The sequence below is a fragment of the Sarcophilus harrisii genome, chromosome 4, assembly GCF_902635505.1.
Source record: "Sarcophilus harrisii chromosome 4, mSarHar1.11, whole genome shotgun sequence".
Classification (NCBI taxonomy): Eukaryota; Metazoa; Chordata; class Mammalia; order Dasyuromorphia; family Dasyuridae; genus Sarcophilus; species Sarcophilus harrisii.
Window position 1 is genome coordinate 451,495,107 of NC_045429.1, and position 18,076 is coordinate 451,513,182.

Here is an 18,076-nt window from a genome sequence, read left to right on the forward strand (position 1 = left end):
AAGAGAGAACCAAGTCTGCAGACTCCAGTCCAGTGGGGAAATTCCAGAAAAGAACCTTAAAGAGATGGTTGGTGGATGAAGAGATGGGAAAGTGGTCATTACAAAGAGGTAGCCATCAAGAATAAATCGTGTCAAAGCTGATCCCCCCCAAAAATGAAAATGATCAATGTTGAAAGGTCTGTGGAAAACTAGGCAAAACAATGGCCTTTTGGTGTGGTGTTCGGTTATTTTTCAGTCATGTCGGCAAAGATACTTTCTTTCTTGGCAAAGATAGTGAAGTAGCTTGCGATTTCCTTTTCCAGATCACTTTGCAGATAAAGAAACTAGGGTATAGTTGTGAATTGATCCAACCATTCTGGAAAGCAAAATGGAATTATGCTCCCAAAATGACTAAACTGCTAAACAGATGGCCCTGATCTCTTTAAAAAGTCAGCTTCTTAAGGGCAGAGACTGGTTCCGTTTTATATTTTTATTTCCAATGTCCTACATTTTGAGAGAGCTTAATGTTTGCCAAATGAATGAATCAAAGGGCAGGATTTTGACAGATGAAGAGGGCAGGGCAGAGAATTTTTTTAAAATAAGTATATATTTCATCTTTGCTCCTCTAGGAGCCCAGAGATCAGGGAATCGGGCTTCTCAATGCTTTGATATTAGCACAAAATACTAAAAGAAAAATGGAAGAATAGGGATCCAAGAAGGCCAGTATCAGGCTAAAAGTGAGATGTTCCAGACTCATTCCTCTTTCATCAGTAACTGGTTCTCTTGCCTTCTCTTTCATGTGACAAGGGCACGTGAAGAAACTAAAGGTTTTTAGTTCTGTTTTTTTAAAAAAGAAAAGGAAAAGGAGTTAAGGACATTGGCATTAAAGTAAAACTGAGCGGGGACCAGCAACAGAGGGCTCGACTTCCTTATTCCAAGGTATATCCTCTCTCTCACGACAGTGTGTAAGCACATGATGAAGCAAAAATGGCTGGGATCTACAATCCAACCCAGCCATATTCATATATGGCCCGGACTTGCAATTTCATTGGCTGAGGAGACTCCTATCTGCGCAGGTCATCACCTCCTCTGCATCCCCTAGTCTTAGAGAGATTTGTGTGAAGTCCCGAGAGGGCCATTGACTTGATCAATGTCACAGAGGCTGCATGGGTCAGAGCATGGACAAGAACCACGACTTCCTGACTACCCATTATGCTGTGCTGTTCCTCATGTGAATGAAACAGATCATTTGAGGGCACTAAAAAATGACTACATGAGAAATGCAGAGGAACTGATACAGCAAGAATTAAGCAACACAAACTGGTATCGCAACATAAATGCAAAGGTTTACTTATAAAAAGCTGGACAACTTAATACTTCCTGGCTGTGTGACCCTGGGCAAGTCACTTAACCTCAACTACCTCAGCAAAAAACAAATAAAAAGCTGAACAATTGAAAAACTGACATAGGTCTCAGAAAAGATCACCCTTTGATCAAGATTGAGAGGTGGAGACCCAATAGGACAGAATACCGTATACACTATCAGGAGCAGTCACTGTACGAAATGTTCTTGCTTTGTTGTTTCTCTTGTTCACAAAAGAGGGTTGACTCACTGAAATCTGGAGGAAGTCGTAATTAAAACAACAAAAAGCATCAGGAAGACAAACTTTAAAACAAACATATTCTGTTTGCATATATTGGATTTAACATATATTTTAACAGGCATAACATATATTGGATTGCTTGCCATCTAGGGGAGGGGGTGGGAGGAAGGAGGGGAAAATCTGAAACACAAGGCTGTGCAAGGATCAATACTGAAAAATTATCTATGCATATGTTTTGAAAATAAAAAGCTTTAATAATAAAAAATAAACATATTCTAAAATTTGTCTATGCGCATATGTACACACAGAAAGACAGATACACATCAACTGAGGAACTGATGGGAGATCTCATTTATTTTCATAGGGAATGTCAAGATGGCTCTACATTTAGGTAATGAATAATTTAACAAGAATTCACAATATGGTATCCGTCACTATTACCGTGCCTCCTGCAATTTGTGAGGACATGGAAAGAAAAATATTATTTTTCAAAGAAAAATTAGACTGACATCAATAGCTTCCAAACTGAGTAATTGAGGCTTCCTGGCATCCCCAGCTCTTGGTGCTGATCTGCCCCACCCCAATCCCCAAGCACTTATTAAATACCAATTGTGTTCTGGACACTGAAGAAATAAAATAAAAATTAAATTCTCCACCCTCAAAAGTTTTATATATTATTTACAAAAATAAATGTGTTAGTTTTGCAAGAGGGGACAATAGCAATTAGAAAGAAAATCAAGAAAGACTTCACATAAAGGAAGGTGTTCGAGTTGAGTCTTGAAGGAAACGATGCCTTCTAAAAGATCTCAAGTCAAAAGTGATGACGACAGAATTATAGAGCTAGAAGGGACCCTCCTCCCTCAAAATCCAACTCCTCCATTATACAAGGATATATACAAGGATAAGGAGGTTCAATGACTTGTTCATTCAGTGTTACACTGAAAGTAAGAATCTTTCTAACTACAAATCCAGAATCCTAACCATTGTACCATGAAACTCAGTAGTTTTAAAATAGCCAGGGAGACTAAACAAAACAGTAGGTTATTGAAAACCAGGATTGTTTTATTGAAGGGTAGATTGATTGAAGCAATAGAAAAAGCAAACAAATGAATTAATAATTACCTAATTGAAAAAAAGATAAGGTGGCCATGCAGAAGAGGGAAAAAAGTGATATATCTGGAGATCAGTGCAGATAGAGAAAAAATTTAATAATAGGCTTCCCCAAAATTGTAAAGAGAAAAAAATCTCAATATTTTTGATGACAGGAAATTGTTAACAAAAACAAAAACCTTTCATTTCCAAACATCAATTAGGAAGGTATCATTTATAAAAAACCACCCATTTGATTGTCCAATGATTTTCTATCAAAATGAGAAATGACAAAATCACCTAGGACATACTTGAAGAGGTGTGTGTATGTGTGTATATATATACATATATATATATATATACATATATAAACACACACACACACACATATATATATATATATATATATCCTAAAGGCCAGACCAATGAAGATTAAAGCACATTCAGTGTGTTCCACTTGCCCCCAACCCATATAGAAGAGGTCGGGGATCCCATTTCTGAAAAGAGAGAATAACAAATAGAGAAATCACCCTTCTTCCAGAGCATGTGTAGGCGTTGTTTCTGGTCTGTTTACCATATGAAGAAGTCTTTCAATTGGCTGCTGAGCTGGAAAGTACGCACTCCAAAGGCACAAAGCAAGCAAAACATTGCCTCTTTCCTGCCCAGTCGTGTTCAAGGAAGGAAGCCGTGACTGTTGCAGGTTTGTTGGGAAGACACATCTTAATTTCTCCTTCCAATCTGCCAACACACAGCCCATGAATGTGTGACCCCAAAGTTTCTTCTGCCTTTGTTGTCCGTTCTTTCCAGCCTTTATGTGAAAGACTATTGGAAAAAGCTATGACCTTGTAAGCTCCCAAGAGTCCAAATAACAAGTGCCAGAAGTCCAGGAGCCAGAATCCTTACCAGGATTTGCTCGAGGTCAAGCATAGATGGCAGAGGGGCTGAAGAATGACTGCTCCATCTAGCCCGACAGTAGCCGAGACCACAGCCCTGCAATGATTATGCTGAATTTGACATCAAACTCATCAAAAATTTTGTCAAAACTGTTTACATTTGGGCCCATTCTCCCCTGCATCAAGGTAATCAAGGCGAGTATCACAATATCAGGGGACAATGCTCATGTTCTGTTTTTTTCCTCAAGAAAATCCCCTTGTAAAAGCCAACTGAGGTTTATTAGTTAAATGATACTAAGGAACTAATGATACTTGTAAAAATATATATACCAAAATGGGAAGTGAAGCCCATAGCAGAGAACATGTCTCCTACCCTTTAGTGGAGCCCCAGATCCTTGAGCCAGAGAAATAGTCCTGTTCCAGAGCAAGTGTCCAATATATAGCCAGGCCTCTTATGAGATACATAAAAATACAACAGAACATAGATAAGGTCAATATGTGGCTTTCTAAGTCAATCTGTAGCCCAGAGAGACCCTTAGGCATGGTTAATGGTCTCCGTTTCTATTGGGTTGAACAACCTTATTCTACAACCCAGAATCCCAGTCACATATGGGGGTCATAACAATGTGGGAGTCAAGAAATTATGATTTATTATCAGTAAATGTTTGATTTGTATTACTTTATATGCCTATATACCTACCCAAGGTCATGTAGAAATTTCTTGGATAAAAAGGAGTGGCAAAATATAAGATTGAAGAAGCCTTGTTCTAGAGAACTTGACTCATCTATGGGAGTGAGAGTTGGGAGGGGCATCCTCAAAGCTTATAATGGCATCAGAGAGGATTTTCTTAAAACCTCAGTCAAGTATTCAACAAAGCCGAGTTTTCTTTTCAGAAACAAAAGAAATTCTTTTAAAATACAAATAATTTGGAGAAATCTGTTGTGGGAAGAGAGAAAATATAAAGTGACTTTCCATGTGTCAAACTAAGCAGAGCCTGGGCTAATCACCAAGTCAGGAATTTAAATCAATAGATATTTTACAACATGGATAAAATGGTCAAAATATCAATACATTCACCATAGCTGAGATTAAAAATAAAAGTAACGTCGTTTTGGCTGCCAACAAAACATAACAAATGGGTTTGAAAATAACAAAAAAAAAGAAACATGAAAGGAGAGGAATAAGTTTATTTTTAATGTCACAAAGAATGAGGAGGGAAAAGAGTAAAATGTTGATGAAAATCAGAAAATTAATAATAAAATTTATAAGAGTTATGTTAAGTGTTTGTGTCTGAGTTAAGGATTAGTATTAGTAAAATAAAGACTGTTTCTGGCAAGACAATTATTGTTTTTAAAGTATGGCAAAAGATGCCAAATTTTATAATAACAACCTTTAATACATAGTAGACGTAACCATGAGATCCTCTATCTAATTTAAGGAGTCCTCCAAGAAACTTGATAGGGTTATAGGACATATGTCTGAGTCATCTCTGATGGAAAGACATGCCCCCCCTAATTCCTTATGGGTAGTAAGACAAAAAAAAAAAAAAAAAAACATGACTATTCTCCAGCTAAAGAACTAAAGTCACTGGGGAGGAATCAGCAGTTCTGAACCTTGCCAGTGCTCCATGATAATCAATCAGAGCTGCTCACATGGGGCAGGTCAGAGGTGAGTAATAATTATTCAGCACTCCCCCAACAGGTAGCGACCCCTTTTAGAAGGGGCATAGTGAGGGCAATGGGCTATTGGAACATCACATATTTACTTTATTTGTTCATATGGGCTGACTTCCATGTATCTAATGTAATTTCTGTCAGAGGAAATAAAAAGTGTCTCATATTTAATATTTATATTGAACAATGAGTACCTTTGTTGGAAGAGGACTCAATTACCCACTTTAGGGCAAATTCTAGACATGAATTGTGCCTAAGTTTTGGGGTTTTTTAAAAAGATTTGTTGTTCATGACAAATATGGAAATATGTTTTAAATTATTGTGCAAGCATAAATTATTGCTTGCTGTCTCAGGGAAGGGAAAGGGGGGTGGAGGATTGGAACTCAAAATCTTACAAAGTGAATGTTGAAAACTAACTTTACATGTAATTGGAAAAATAAAATACTGAGAAAAAATGAAAACATTTTTTCACATGTAGTTGGAAAGATTTAATGAAATAAAATATATTTACAAAAAAAGAGAGATTTGATGTTGTTCTTGTTGTTAGAGTTTTCATGGAGGAAATTAGATTGGGGTATGAATGAGCAAGAGAATTTACCCCCAGCTTTCCCCCATCAAGGCCAGCTGTCTGCTTCCTCTCCTCCCCGCCCCATTATAAATGCAGGTCCATGTAATCCCAGAATTCCTAAGGTCACAGGGCACCAATTAGTTAATTATTCTATAAAAATGAAAAGTAGTTTTGAATGGATTAAAATACACAATCCATATTTCTATATGAAACACACCTAATGTTGAAAGGATCTATTACTTTTTTTTTTCCTAGATTAGGAGTTCCCAGTCTGAAACTGTCTCAAAATATATAGGCTCGTGCTCTGCAATTTCCAGTCTCAGAGAATTGCCTGGAGCACTGAAAGGCTAAATGACATTAGATGTTGAGTGTTTTCTAACTCAGTCTAAGAGTTTGAAAGACCCCATTTTCTTGGCAGAGATACTAGAGTGATTTGCCATTTTTTTCTCCAGTTCATTTTACAGATGAGGAAACTGAGGCAAAGTTAAGTGACTTGCGCAGGGTCACCCAGCTAGAAGTGTCTGAGGCCAGGTTTTGACTCAAGAAGCCGAGTCTTCTTGACTGTAGTCCTGGCACTCTAGCTGTGCTTCCCAGTCATTCCTACTCAGTTAGGATATGTCCATGGAAGGAACCAAAGACTTCTTGACTCTGATCTCAGTCCCCTATCCTTCATCCCATGCTTCAGATTCATTACCTATTAACTTTAAAGAATGATCTAAAGTTTGTAATGCTTCCGCTGATATTAGAAAATCTGGAATTTGAGTAAGACTCCTCCACAAAGATAAATGCAAATGAGAAAACATTTAGAAAAATTGAATCATATTAGGCTTAAATGTACCATTGAAAATTAGCAAAGAACAGTATCAAATATCTACACACCAAATGGCATAGCAACTAAATTTATAAAGGAAAAGTTAATTAAATTGCCAAAGAAATTAGAAAGAAAACCAATAATAATGGGAGATTTTAATGCCTCACTAATAGAACATGATAAATCAAACAAAAAGATAAGCAAGTAATGAGTTACACGTGAAGAAAGTAATGAAGTTAGATATGATAGAAAGATGTAGGTTATTTAATGGGAAGAATATAATTTGGGGGTTGGATTTGTTGTTCGTTTTAGTGCATATGGAACAATGACAAAAACTGAAAAATGAAGTTACAAATAAATTCAGAAGTGGAAAAATTTTAATACTCTGTTTATAGACCCCAGGGCAACACTGCAGAGTCTGGAAGGTTGAGCTCAGAGACTAAATGGTCAAAAGTCTTGCTTCTTATCTACATCAACAATGGGACAAGTCACCTAACTTCTCAGTGGTCCCAAGCAATTCAGTAAGATTTTATTAGCATAATAGTAACCAGCCTGCATTGGGAGAGGGAGCTCTCATGCTGATGAAATCCCAGGTCCAAAGAAACATAAATTATAAATCACAGTGCAATTAAATATTAATCAACAGAAAAATACATTTAAATAGAGACAAAAAAAGATACTTTGAGGAAACGGGTCAAAAATCACTTTCTAGAAATAAGAGGAAATGTTATTAAAGAGTCTAGAACTATAAATAAATATCAATATTTAAGGGAATTCAGACAAAGCAATGCTCAGAGACAACTTTATGTCCCTGAACATTTATGTTAAAGAGAGAGAAAAAGAGAAAATTGAGGAGTTGTTTTCAGTTAAAGACATTAAAAGGGGAACAAATACACTAAAAGCAAGCATAGACAAGAAATCAAAATATGAGAAACTGGTAAAATAGAAAATGACCTGAATAAGTTTAACAGAACTGTCTTAAGTAAAAGTCTCTACTAGATTCACAAATCAATACTATCATTAAAAATGATCTTTAATAATTATAGCAATCACTATTAACAAAATTAATTCTTAATAATGTAAAAATATTTAATGAACAAAATCAAAACTGAGAAAAGGGAGATCATAGTGAAATCACAAAAAATCACAGGCATAAATCTATCAGATGTAGATCAACAAGATTAAGAATATAGAGAAATGATTGGAATTTTTTGTTGTTATTTGGTCAATTAGTCACATCTGATCCTTTGTGACCCCATTTGGAGTTTTCTTGGCAAAGATACTGGTGTGATTTGCCATTTCCTTCTTCAGCTCATTGTACAGATGAGGAAACTGAGGCAAACTGGGCTAAGTGACTTGTCCAGGGTCATATAGTCAATAAATGTCTGAGGCTAGGTCTGAATTCAAGTTCTCCTGACTCTAGGGCTGCCATATTATCCATTGTACCTCCTGACTGCCCAGTTGAAAACTATAAAATGTCCAAACTGACAGGAATAAGAAGAAATCTATCCGAGGGAAAAATTACAAACATGAATAATGAACTACCATGTAAAAACCAGAATATAGGAGATGTCTTCTTATATAAAACAACCAGAAAATGAATAACACCCATCCTAAATTTTTTAAAGCTGAAAAATGGCTGTCTTTCTGGACGAGGCAAGTATGGTTCCAGGGCCACTAGATAGTGCCAAACTGCACAGACGGCCAGATCTGAACTCAAGAAGATGATTCTTCTTAACTGAGTTCAAATCTGACCTCAGACACTAGATTTGTGACCTGGAGCATGTCATTTAACCTTATTGCCTCAGTTTCCTCATCTGTAAAAATGAACTGGAGAGGGGAATGGCAAACCACTCCACTATCTCTGCCAAGAAAACCTTAAATGGGGTCACAAAAAATTAAGACATGAATGAACAAATGAACATTTGTTCTCAGTGGACAGAACCAGAAACAATGACTAGAAATTATGAGGAGTCAGATTTAATTTGATGCTGTTCCTAAATACAACGGGCTGCCTCTTTCCAATAGAGGCAGCATTTTTGTAAAAACATCCCCAAGAAATCACAGACTAGCTAGACTTTTGGACAAAATTAGATATCTGTCTGGGAAATAGAATTTCTATTTTTAGCTATATTGTGTTTCTAAGGATATACAATAAATTCTTCTCAACTTAATCAACTGATCATCTACAACAAAAATAAAAAGGTAAACTTGTGTGTGCACAATATGGAAATATGCTACAAAGAAAAGTAATTCAAATAATTCAAATCCCAAAACAATTCCCTTTTCTATATCTGCAAAAGACTATCTTAACTTGGAATTGAACAATAGTTTTCAGTCTGGTAGAGGCAAAGACTGCTAGAATATCTTTTACAAATTTCACAATGTTATTTCTAAGGCAAATAAAGTACATCATTCTTCATTTTTGAACATCTAAATCCTTAGGATCATTATAGAAGATGAGTAAAATCCCCATTAGTCTTGGCCAACAGCTCATTCCCAGATTCACTACTAGTTAAAAAAAAAATAGGAGGAAGGAAGGAAAAGGGGAGGAGAGGAAAGGAGAAAGAAGAGGTGGGGAGGGAAAGAAAAAGGAAAAAAGAAAGTCAGGAGGAGTCTTCTACATTGAAATTGACTCAAGGGGCCAGAAACTTGAGAGGGATTTATTGTCAATGTTCATCAGAGCAAATAAAACACTGGTGAGTTTGTTATGATTCTCAAGGGTCCCAAGGGGGCTTGGGCACAGATGTGAGTGGTAGATTCCATATGTACCAGCTTCCATCCCTAACTATGGGGTGGGAAGGGAAGAGGAGGTTTGGGACAAGCTTGATCGGAAGGGTTGGAGGGCGTGGGGCAGATTTCTCCATCACCAGGAAGTTAACTGAAAGGCTTCATGGAGAGGCAGGGAAGAATCAGAAGGAGCTGGGGATCCCCCTCTGGGAAGGACCTCAGAGATCATCAATCTAATCCCCCAACAATCAAAGTAGCAAATAATATTTAATAAAGCCCCAGAGGCAGCACTGTGCAGAGGAAAGAATGCTGGGTTGAGAGTCAGAGGCTAGACTAGAATCCAATCTCTTGCCACTGATTGCTACCTAAGTGATCTTGGGTAATTCATTTATTCACTCTCTGGGCCTTAATTTTTTCATCTCTAAAATGACAGGATGTCCCTTACAAGTCCCAACATAGATCCATAGGATCTATGATCCCATGATTTAATATTTAATCATTTACATATGTAAGATTTATATATTTCATATCTATATTATATATAAGCATAATTTATAAATATAAAAATATAAATTTATATTATATATAATATATGGCTAAAATATATATAAATAATAATTTAATAAATAAGATTTAATAATAATACTGAACATTTAGCTAGTGCTTTAAAGGTTTATAAAGCACTTTACCCATGTTTAACTCCATTTTATCCTCACAACTACTCCATGAGAGGGATTTTCCTCATGGGAGATTAAGGAATTTGCCCAGAGTGACACAGTATCTAAATGGCTGGAGAAGGTTCAAATTCGGGTCTTCCCGACTCCAAGTCTAAGTGTTGGGCCCATGGTATCAGGTAGTTCTGTGCCCCATAGCTTCCCCGGACCCAGGAAGTCCCCAACTGCTCCAGATGTTGCTCTGAACCCAGATGCCCTTACTTCAAAATCAGGCCTTCTCGCACCTCATGGTTGCTGTTCCGTGTCCGGGCTCATCCCTGTCTCAATGAGGGATCCCCAGGGGATAAGCTGGTGACATTTGGGAGTCCCTGCCAAAACTAGGATGAAGGAACACCAGTCGTGACTTCGCTCTAGAGCCAGAAGAAAGCCAGAAGCTACCTAAGTCCAACTCCAGCTTTATCCATTAAGAAGCATTTATTAAGTAACTCCCACACATCAGGCCGTGTGCCGAGCACTAAAGATACAAAGAAAGTAAAAATAAATAAAAATCTGTCCCTGCTCTCGAGGATGATGAACAACTGAAGCCCAGGGGAGAAAGCTCTAAGGTCATACACAAAGGGTCAGACAGGGAGTCTCTAATTCCCAATCAATCCACGATCCTGCCACTGGCCTCCACACCCAGCACTCTGCCTTTGACCATGCTGCTGCTCCCGTTTTATTGAGTCGTCTTCATTGTTTTTATCGTTCTTGAGCCAAGCACAAAATATCGTATACAGTCGGGCGTGTTCCTGCCTGTTCCCACCAGGCACCAGCTACATGATGCCATGTAACGAGGGCTCCATGAGACACAGCTGGTTTGGGGATCTGAATAAATGAGAATGAACTGACAAAACACTGAATGCTGACCTAGAGACAATGACTAAGGCTGTTATGACAAATTACGTTCAAGTTAAATAATGTAAATGCAAACAGACATTAAGCAAGTTCAGTTGGTAATATGAGCTTCAAAGTTTTTTTAATAAGATATTTTTTAAAGAAAAGGACAAGATACAAAAATACGTTGCCTCCAGAAGACAATTTTTAAGCAGAAAGATACAGATTTAAAATAAGAGACTAGGAAGGATGTGGGGGAGAAGAAATACATTATTCATCTCCCTAAAAGACGAGAGTTAAAGTCATGATTTCAGACAAAACTGAATTCAAGTTTGGAAATAGGAGAGATTAGCATGGCAACTATATCCTGACTGAAAACTGACTTGAAATCAAATATATATGAATATTAAATGTGTGTCTGTGTGCGCACACGCCTGCAAGAGAGGCAGAGAGATATAGATTGTCAGATCTAGAATCAAAAAGACTGGAGTTCAAATCTCGTCTGACACCCACTAATGATATGACCCTGAGCAAGCAACTTAACCCTGGCTGCCTCAGTTTCCTCAAGTGAGTTAGAAAAGGAAATGGCAAACTATTTGAGTGCCTTTGCCAAAAAAAAGAAAAAAGAAGAAGAAGAAAGAAAGAAAAAGAAAACAGAAAAGAAAAAAAGGCCCAATTGGATCATGAAGAGTGAGACAGGACTGAAATGACTAAATAACATTATGTATCTTACAGAATAGCAAATAAATTTGCAAAGAAAAAGTAAGCTGCATTTCAAAAGGCACTAGACAGAAAAAAAGAGGATGACTTCAATATTCAACTTTTAAAAGATAGTAAATCAAATATGAAGATTTATAAGGAAGAAATTATAGACAGAAATAATAAAAACTAGATTTGATAGATGGAAAGAATTGACTTTTTATTCAGACGTACATAAGGCATTCACAAAAACATCAATCACAATCTTGAGTAAGAGCTTATAAACAATTGTATAAAACCAGCAATTTGAAGCACTATTTTTACAGACCACAGCACAATTATAGCAGTATTCATTGAAGGAAATATGGTCACAAGATACTGGTCTAAATGGAGACTAAAAAATTATTATCCCAAGAATAAAGGGGAAGGTGGAGTCAAAAACCCAATTAAATGATTAAAAATATTAAAGTTAAAAACAACAACATTAAATATTTTAAATGTGTGTGGTCCAGGTATAAACTGGGGGGATTTTGCTGTCTCTGCCATTTTAATTTCTCCTGGATACAAGTAAATTTTTTGACCAGAAAGGATACCAGATTCCAGATACCTCTGACCAAAGTTGTTCTAACCCATCTGAAGAAAAGGCAAGATATAAAAGGGTTTGGGGCTGTACTTTGCCACCTCCTCTTCTTCCTACTGGGATTTGGGAATAGAGATGGGAGCAGCAGCAAAGAAGCTATGAACAACCAGGGACCGACATGGATAGAATATGATAACCATAATCAGTGGTATCCAAAGACCCCTGAATTCAGCAAACTATCACAAATTTTGCCATTCCTCAGCCTGTCCTGAGCCTGATAGAAGTATAGTTCAGATTGTATTCCCTTTTTTGAGAGAGAGAAAGCTGATTTCCCCCTTTCTTGTGATCTCTCTGTAGGACAATCCAGGAGGGAAAGGGAGTGTGAAAGGGAGTTAGTTAGCAGTGACTCTTTCCACACAGATGGAGAAGAATTAGTGCATTATTTTAAAATGTTCATTCTATACACTTTAAAGCTGTAGCGAATGACTAGTTGCCCATCTAAATTGGTGGGTGCAGAGGGAAGAGAAATGAGCATATTATCCAGTATGTTAACTATCTCTCCTAGCTTTGTATCATCTGCAAATTTGATAAGCATGCAACCAATGCCTTTCTATAAATCACTGATCGAAATATTAAACAGATAGAGCTATGCAGCTTTCAATTATTCCAAGAAATGAGGACCAAAGCCAGATCATTGCAGTAATTTTAATTGTATATTTATTTCATTTTATATTTTAATTAATTTTTAATTTAATTAAATTCATTTAATTTAATTAATATTTTATATTAATAGTTCATCTTCTGAATTAGGATTCTGGGAACAGCTTTTAGTGGGAAGGAATGAGCAAAAATGAAGATTGTCAGAATGGAAAGCAACAGAGGCTTGTTCAGGCTTTGAGTACCCTCTAATGACCAAGGCTGGTACTGCAGTCTCCTGAAAGGTTGCCAGCCCCACATGTTCAACAGAGGGCCATTTATTTATTGGCAAATTTGGATACAGCATTCTGAATTTATTCAAGCCTGTTGGTTGGATTTTGACCTATACAATAGCATCAATAATCCAAAATCAAACACTTATCTCTCATTATAGAAGTAAAGAAGCTCTTAAGCAATTTTATTTCTATGAATGTTTATAACAATGGAACAGAAAATCACTAATTTCAATTATAAAAATTAACATTCAAATGCATTCAAAATAATCATAAGAAATGAGAATTAAAGGAAAAATTAACAAAATTAAATATAAATAATAGAATTATTTTTAAAGAGTTCTTTTTCAAAGGCAATACAATTAATAAACATGGAGAAAAATAAAACCAATTTAAGCAATAATAAAAGAAAAACAAATTGCTTTAAAAAAATTAAGAAAATGATTTGAGATAATTTCCCACAATTACCTGCAAAAAAATTAAGAAGGTAAAAGAAATCATTAAGTACCAAAGAAAACATAAAATATATAAGTTGACAAAATAACTAAAAGAGAATCTAAAAGTAATTTCTGGGTTGGGAGCGAATGAATACAACTTTAAAGCATTATCATCGCTTCAGGAGATACTAGAATCAGAGGGATTTGGGTATGAATTTTATTAACTAATTTTTAAATCCCTATGCTACATAAACTATTTTCAAATATAGAGAAAGGGGACATTTAGTCTAATTCTAAGAGTCAAATTTTGTTCTGATCTGCAAATAAATGAAGGCTAAGGCAAAGAAAGAATTATAGACTAATATTATTAGTGAATAGCAAAGCCCCACAAAAATCCAATAAAATATTGACAAATGAAATTCAAAGAGTATTTATTATAATCAAATTAAATTTGTGTCAGGAACCAAAAGATTTTTCACGATTATGGGGAAATATGTAATCACATTATAAAACTAATTAATGACTATATCCAAATGATTATATGAAAAGATTAAGTCGATGATAAAATGCAAACCAATTTTATTTAAATACACACTAAGAATTACAACAGAAAGATTTCTTTTCATAACATAACATATTATGAAAATACATGTTTTTATATTTTAAAACATAACATAAATCTTAACATAAAAGAAAGTATTTAAATAAACTAAAAAATCAGCACTATATGTGTTGTACCATCTCCAGGACTACTTCTCCATTCACAATGACAGGTTAGCTCACCAGAAAGCAATGACTGCCTTTTCAGTTTTATAGGGATAACAATGAGCAGTTGGAGGTTTGTTTTTTGTGGTTTTTTTTAGTATTATTGCTTATACCCTCCAAATACAGTGTGTTCTCAACTGATTATCTATTAGCTAGCCAGAATTAATTAGCTTTAGGGAAAGATTTACTAAGGTGCCAAAAAAAAAAAAAAGTTGTTTAAAAAAAAACCACAATATCCTTTCTCCTCTTTCAAGAGTCTGAGAGACACTCTCCTACACATAAGGTCTCTAGAGAGAGTAGATTCAAACTTAGCACAAGGATTAGCACAGCACCTGGCAAACAGTAGATGCTTAATAAATGCTAGGTGACTAACTGAAAGCTCCCTTTCTCACTTTGTTGCAAACTCATGAAGATCCCACTGGGCATGTTGCTCTCTACTGGGCTCTCCAAGGATCAGTGTCTTAATAAGAATCCTGAATCTGCTCTTGATCTCTCTCAGCTCCCAAAACAGACATGATCAACTAAGCAACATTATTGCTCCAAGGATGCTGATAACAATATCAGCTGAAGTCCAACTCTCCCAAGCCTTTTGTATCTACAAGATCATTCTCTGGTCTGTTGGAAGAGAGAGAGAGAGAGAGAGAAATACAATACTTCCTCTGGGTTCGCTCCTAGCCCCTTGCTCCTCTCTGGTACATGTTCAATGTATTTTACTTCTCAGTATCTCTCAAAGTTTTACTTAGAGAATCCAAGAGAATTAAAACAAAAATACCAGACCAAAATAGATAAGCCCAGAGAAATCATCAATACTTCTATCATCCAGGAAAATGAAGGGGGGAAAGTGATTTTAAAAAAAAAGAATAATATCATTTAAAAGAATTATAAATGAATTACATATATATGAATGATATTACTAAGTCAGCTTTAAAGGTCAGCTATAAAACAAGTTTTATAGAAACAAATACAAAGATATTCAATGCTAATGAATAAGTATATGAATGTCATGGAATATTACTGTTCTATAAGAAATAGTAAGTGGACTGATTTCAGAAAAGTCTGAAAAGACTCACATGAACTAAGGCTAAGTGAAGTTAGCAAAACCAAGAAAACATCACACACAGTAACAAGAAGACTGTGAGATGGATCGACTATTATAGACATGGCTCTTTTCAACAAGGCAATTCCAATAGACTGAGATGGAAAGTACCATTCACATACAGAGAGAGAACTGTGGAGCCTGAATGTGAATTGAAGCATAGTGTTTTCATCTGGGATTTTTTTCTCCTCATGTTTTTTCCCTTTTGATTTAATTTTTCTTGTACAATATGACAAAAATGGAAACACGTTTAAAAGATGTGCATATATTCAACCTGTATCAGGGATTGCTTGCTGTCTTGGGGATGGGAGGTAGGGAGAAAAATTTGGATACAAAATAATCATAATTATATATAATGAGTCTGAGACTCTCATTGAGTCACCCTCAGTGTCAGCCTTTGTCATCGTACCGATTCACCTACCTTTCTGCTCTCACTTTTGCCTTTGTCCATGGGTAGTTACTGACAGATGTTCTCCATACATTCTTCTCTCCAGTCTTCCTTACAAATACGCACTAGGTCACTATTATTCCAAAGCTACCTTTAAAGATGAAGTCCCTCCTAAGACAACTTTTAATTATTCGCATCAATGGAGCTCAATACTACAGCCTCGGTCAAGAGACAAAACACAGAAACCAGACACAGCAAATTTTTCTGACTCAAACAAACCACAGATGATGCCCAATCTCACCTGAATTTCAATTCAAGATATGCCCACAATGACCCTCAGACTCTCTCTGAAAATAATGGTAATGAACCAAAAAACAAAACAAAATAAAACAAAACAAAACAAAACAAAACAAAAACCACCAAGCCCTAACAGTAGGGGCTAGTATGGCACACTGGAGGATATTGATTGGCTACAGAACTGGAAGATCTGAGTTCAGATCCTACCTCTGTTACTCCTAGATAATATAACCTTGAAAAAGTCACCTGATCACCTCACTGAGTTTCTGCTTATCTATAATACCAAAGGATCAAACTAGATGGTTTCTTCCAGCTGTCCAGCCCTAGAACTATGATACTAAACAAGATGACAGAATTTATTAAGAGATTATTTCTTTGAAATTCTCAGCAAACAACTCCAAATTTGTCAAAAAATTCTTCCAAAATGCAAAGACATCATAGTATCTCCTAAACATCCAGATCCAGATTTTTATACCCAGGCAATTAAATTAAACTAATAATAAGAAACCAGAAAGTCAAAAGTAAAAGCAAGGACACTGTATATTAAATATTAACATAAAATACAAGAAAAACTTTTATAATCTAAAATTAATTGTTATATTTGTGGTTATTCTATTGAGGAAAACAGTTCTTAATCTAGACTTTGTAAACTTTTAAAAATATATTTTTATGTCATTTTCAATATAAATTATTTCTTTAATAAGCTTATGTATTTTTTTCCATTTAAACATTCTGAGAGACTGGTCCATTGGCTTCACGATACCTCCAAAGGTAGAGATGACCCAAAGAAGGGTAAGAAGCCCTGCCCAAATTGGGAGCCAGTGCTCATTTAAATAAGTAGACTCAATTAGCCAGAGTTCAGGATTCTTTTCTTACCTTATTTCTCCTTCTGATGTTTTAACAGGCAAGACATTCTTCTTCTTTGATCTAGAGGATAATTCAGCTGTGGGAAGGGAAAAGGAAAGGGACAGAGAGAAAGGAAGGGAGAGGGAGAAAAGGAGCAAGAGGGAGAAAAGAAGGGAGAGGGAAGGAGAAGGAAAGAGAGACCTAGATTAGCTATCAGAGAAGTACAGACGACCATGCTATTTTGGGGAGTGGTCAAACAATCTATCCCTGAATTCTATCAACTGAAATGATGTTTCAATGCACATTACACAGATGTTCATGATTTCTACAAAACAGCTCCTAAACCTTTAGTAACTGCTTTAAAAAAAAAAAAGATTTTTAATTGATAACGTGTTTCTATATCATCTTCATTTTCAAATATGTTTCTCTCTGTTCAGAGAACCACTCCCTCATAACAAAACACATTTTCTATAAAATAGCCACAAAACTTTAGGATCACTTTTTTTGTAAATGTAATTTAACATTTTTTCCTGAGCATATTTTTCTGAGCCATAGAGTGAATGAATCCAGCACTTAGCACGGATCTGGCACAAAGGTGATCCTTGCTTTTTTAATAAAATCACAGAATCTCAGAATTGAAAGGAGTTCAGAATTCTAAACCTCGGGAACAGTTAGTTGATATAGTCGATTCCTTGGAATCAAGAAGGTCCAAGATCAAATCTCGCCTCCAACACTCTGTACTTATATAAATCCTGGGCCTGTCACTCAGTTGCAGTTTCCTCATCTGTAAATTATAGATCATAATAGCACCTACCTTTTGGGGCTGCCGTGGGGATTAGAGACAATCTTTGTAAAACAGTTTGCAAAACCTACAGCATGATATAAATGGAAGCTATGGCCACCATCTTCCTCCTCATCACTATGCCCAACTCCCTCATTTTGCAGCTGAATCAGCTGAAGCCCAAGAGTGACCCTAAGAGGGATGAAGGTAGGATTTGAACCTGTCTTCCTAATTTCATATCTAGTCCCTTCTCGTTTACCAGTTCAGGCTCCTTCCCTGAGAGAAAACAATTCCTCTTCAGTGTTTCTGCCGCTAAGACATAGAAAAATTATAATCAAATCAAATCTCACTTTCCTTGAGAAC

The 18,076-nt window shown here is 36.0% G+C and overlaps 1 protein-coding gene across 2 annotated transcripts in view; it reads right to left on the reverse strand.

The window, feature by feature from the left end:
• ANKMY1 (ankyrin repeat and MYND domain containing 1) overlaps nucleotides 1–18,076 on the reverse strand; it is a 114,128-nt gene that overhangs the window by 18,740 nt on the left and 77,312 nt on the right. For both annotated transcript variants that reach the window (XM_031968009.1, XM_031968008.1), the window contains exon 16: nucleotides 16,963–17,029. In XM_031968009.1, the coding sequence (XP_031823869.1) occupies nucleotides 16,963–17,029 (67 nt within the window). The remainder of the gene's footprint in view (nucleotides 1–16,962; nucleotides 17,030–18,076) is intronic.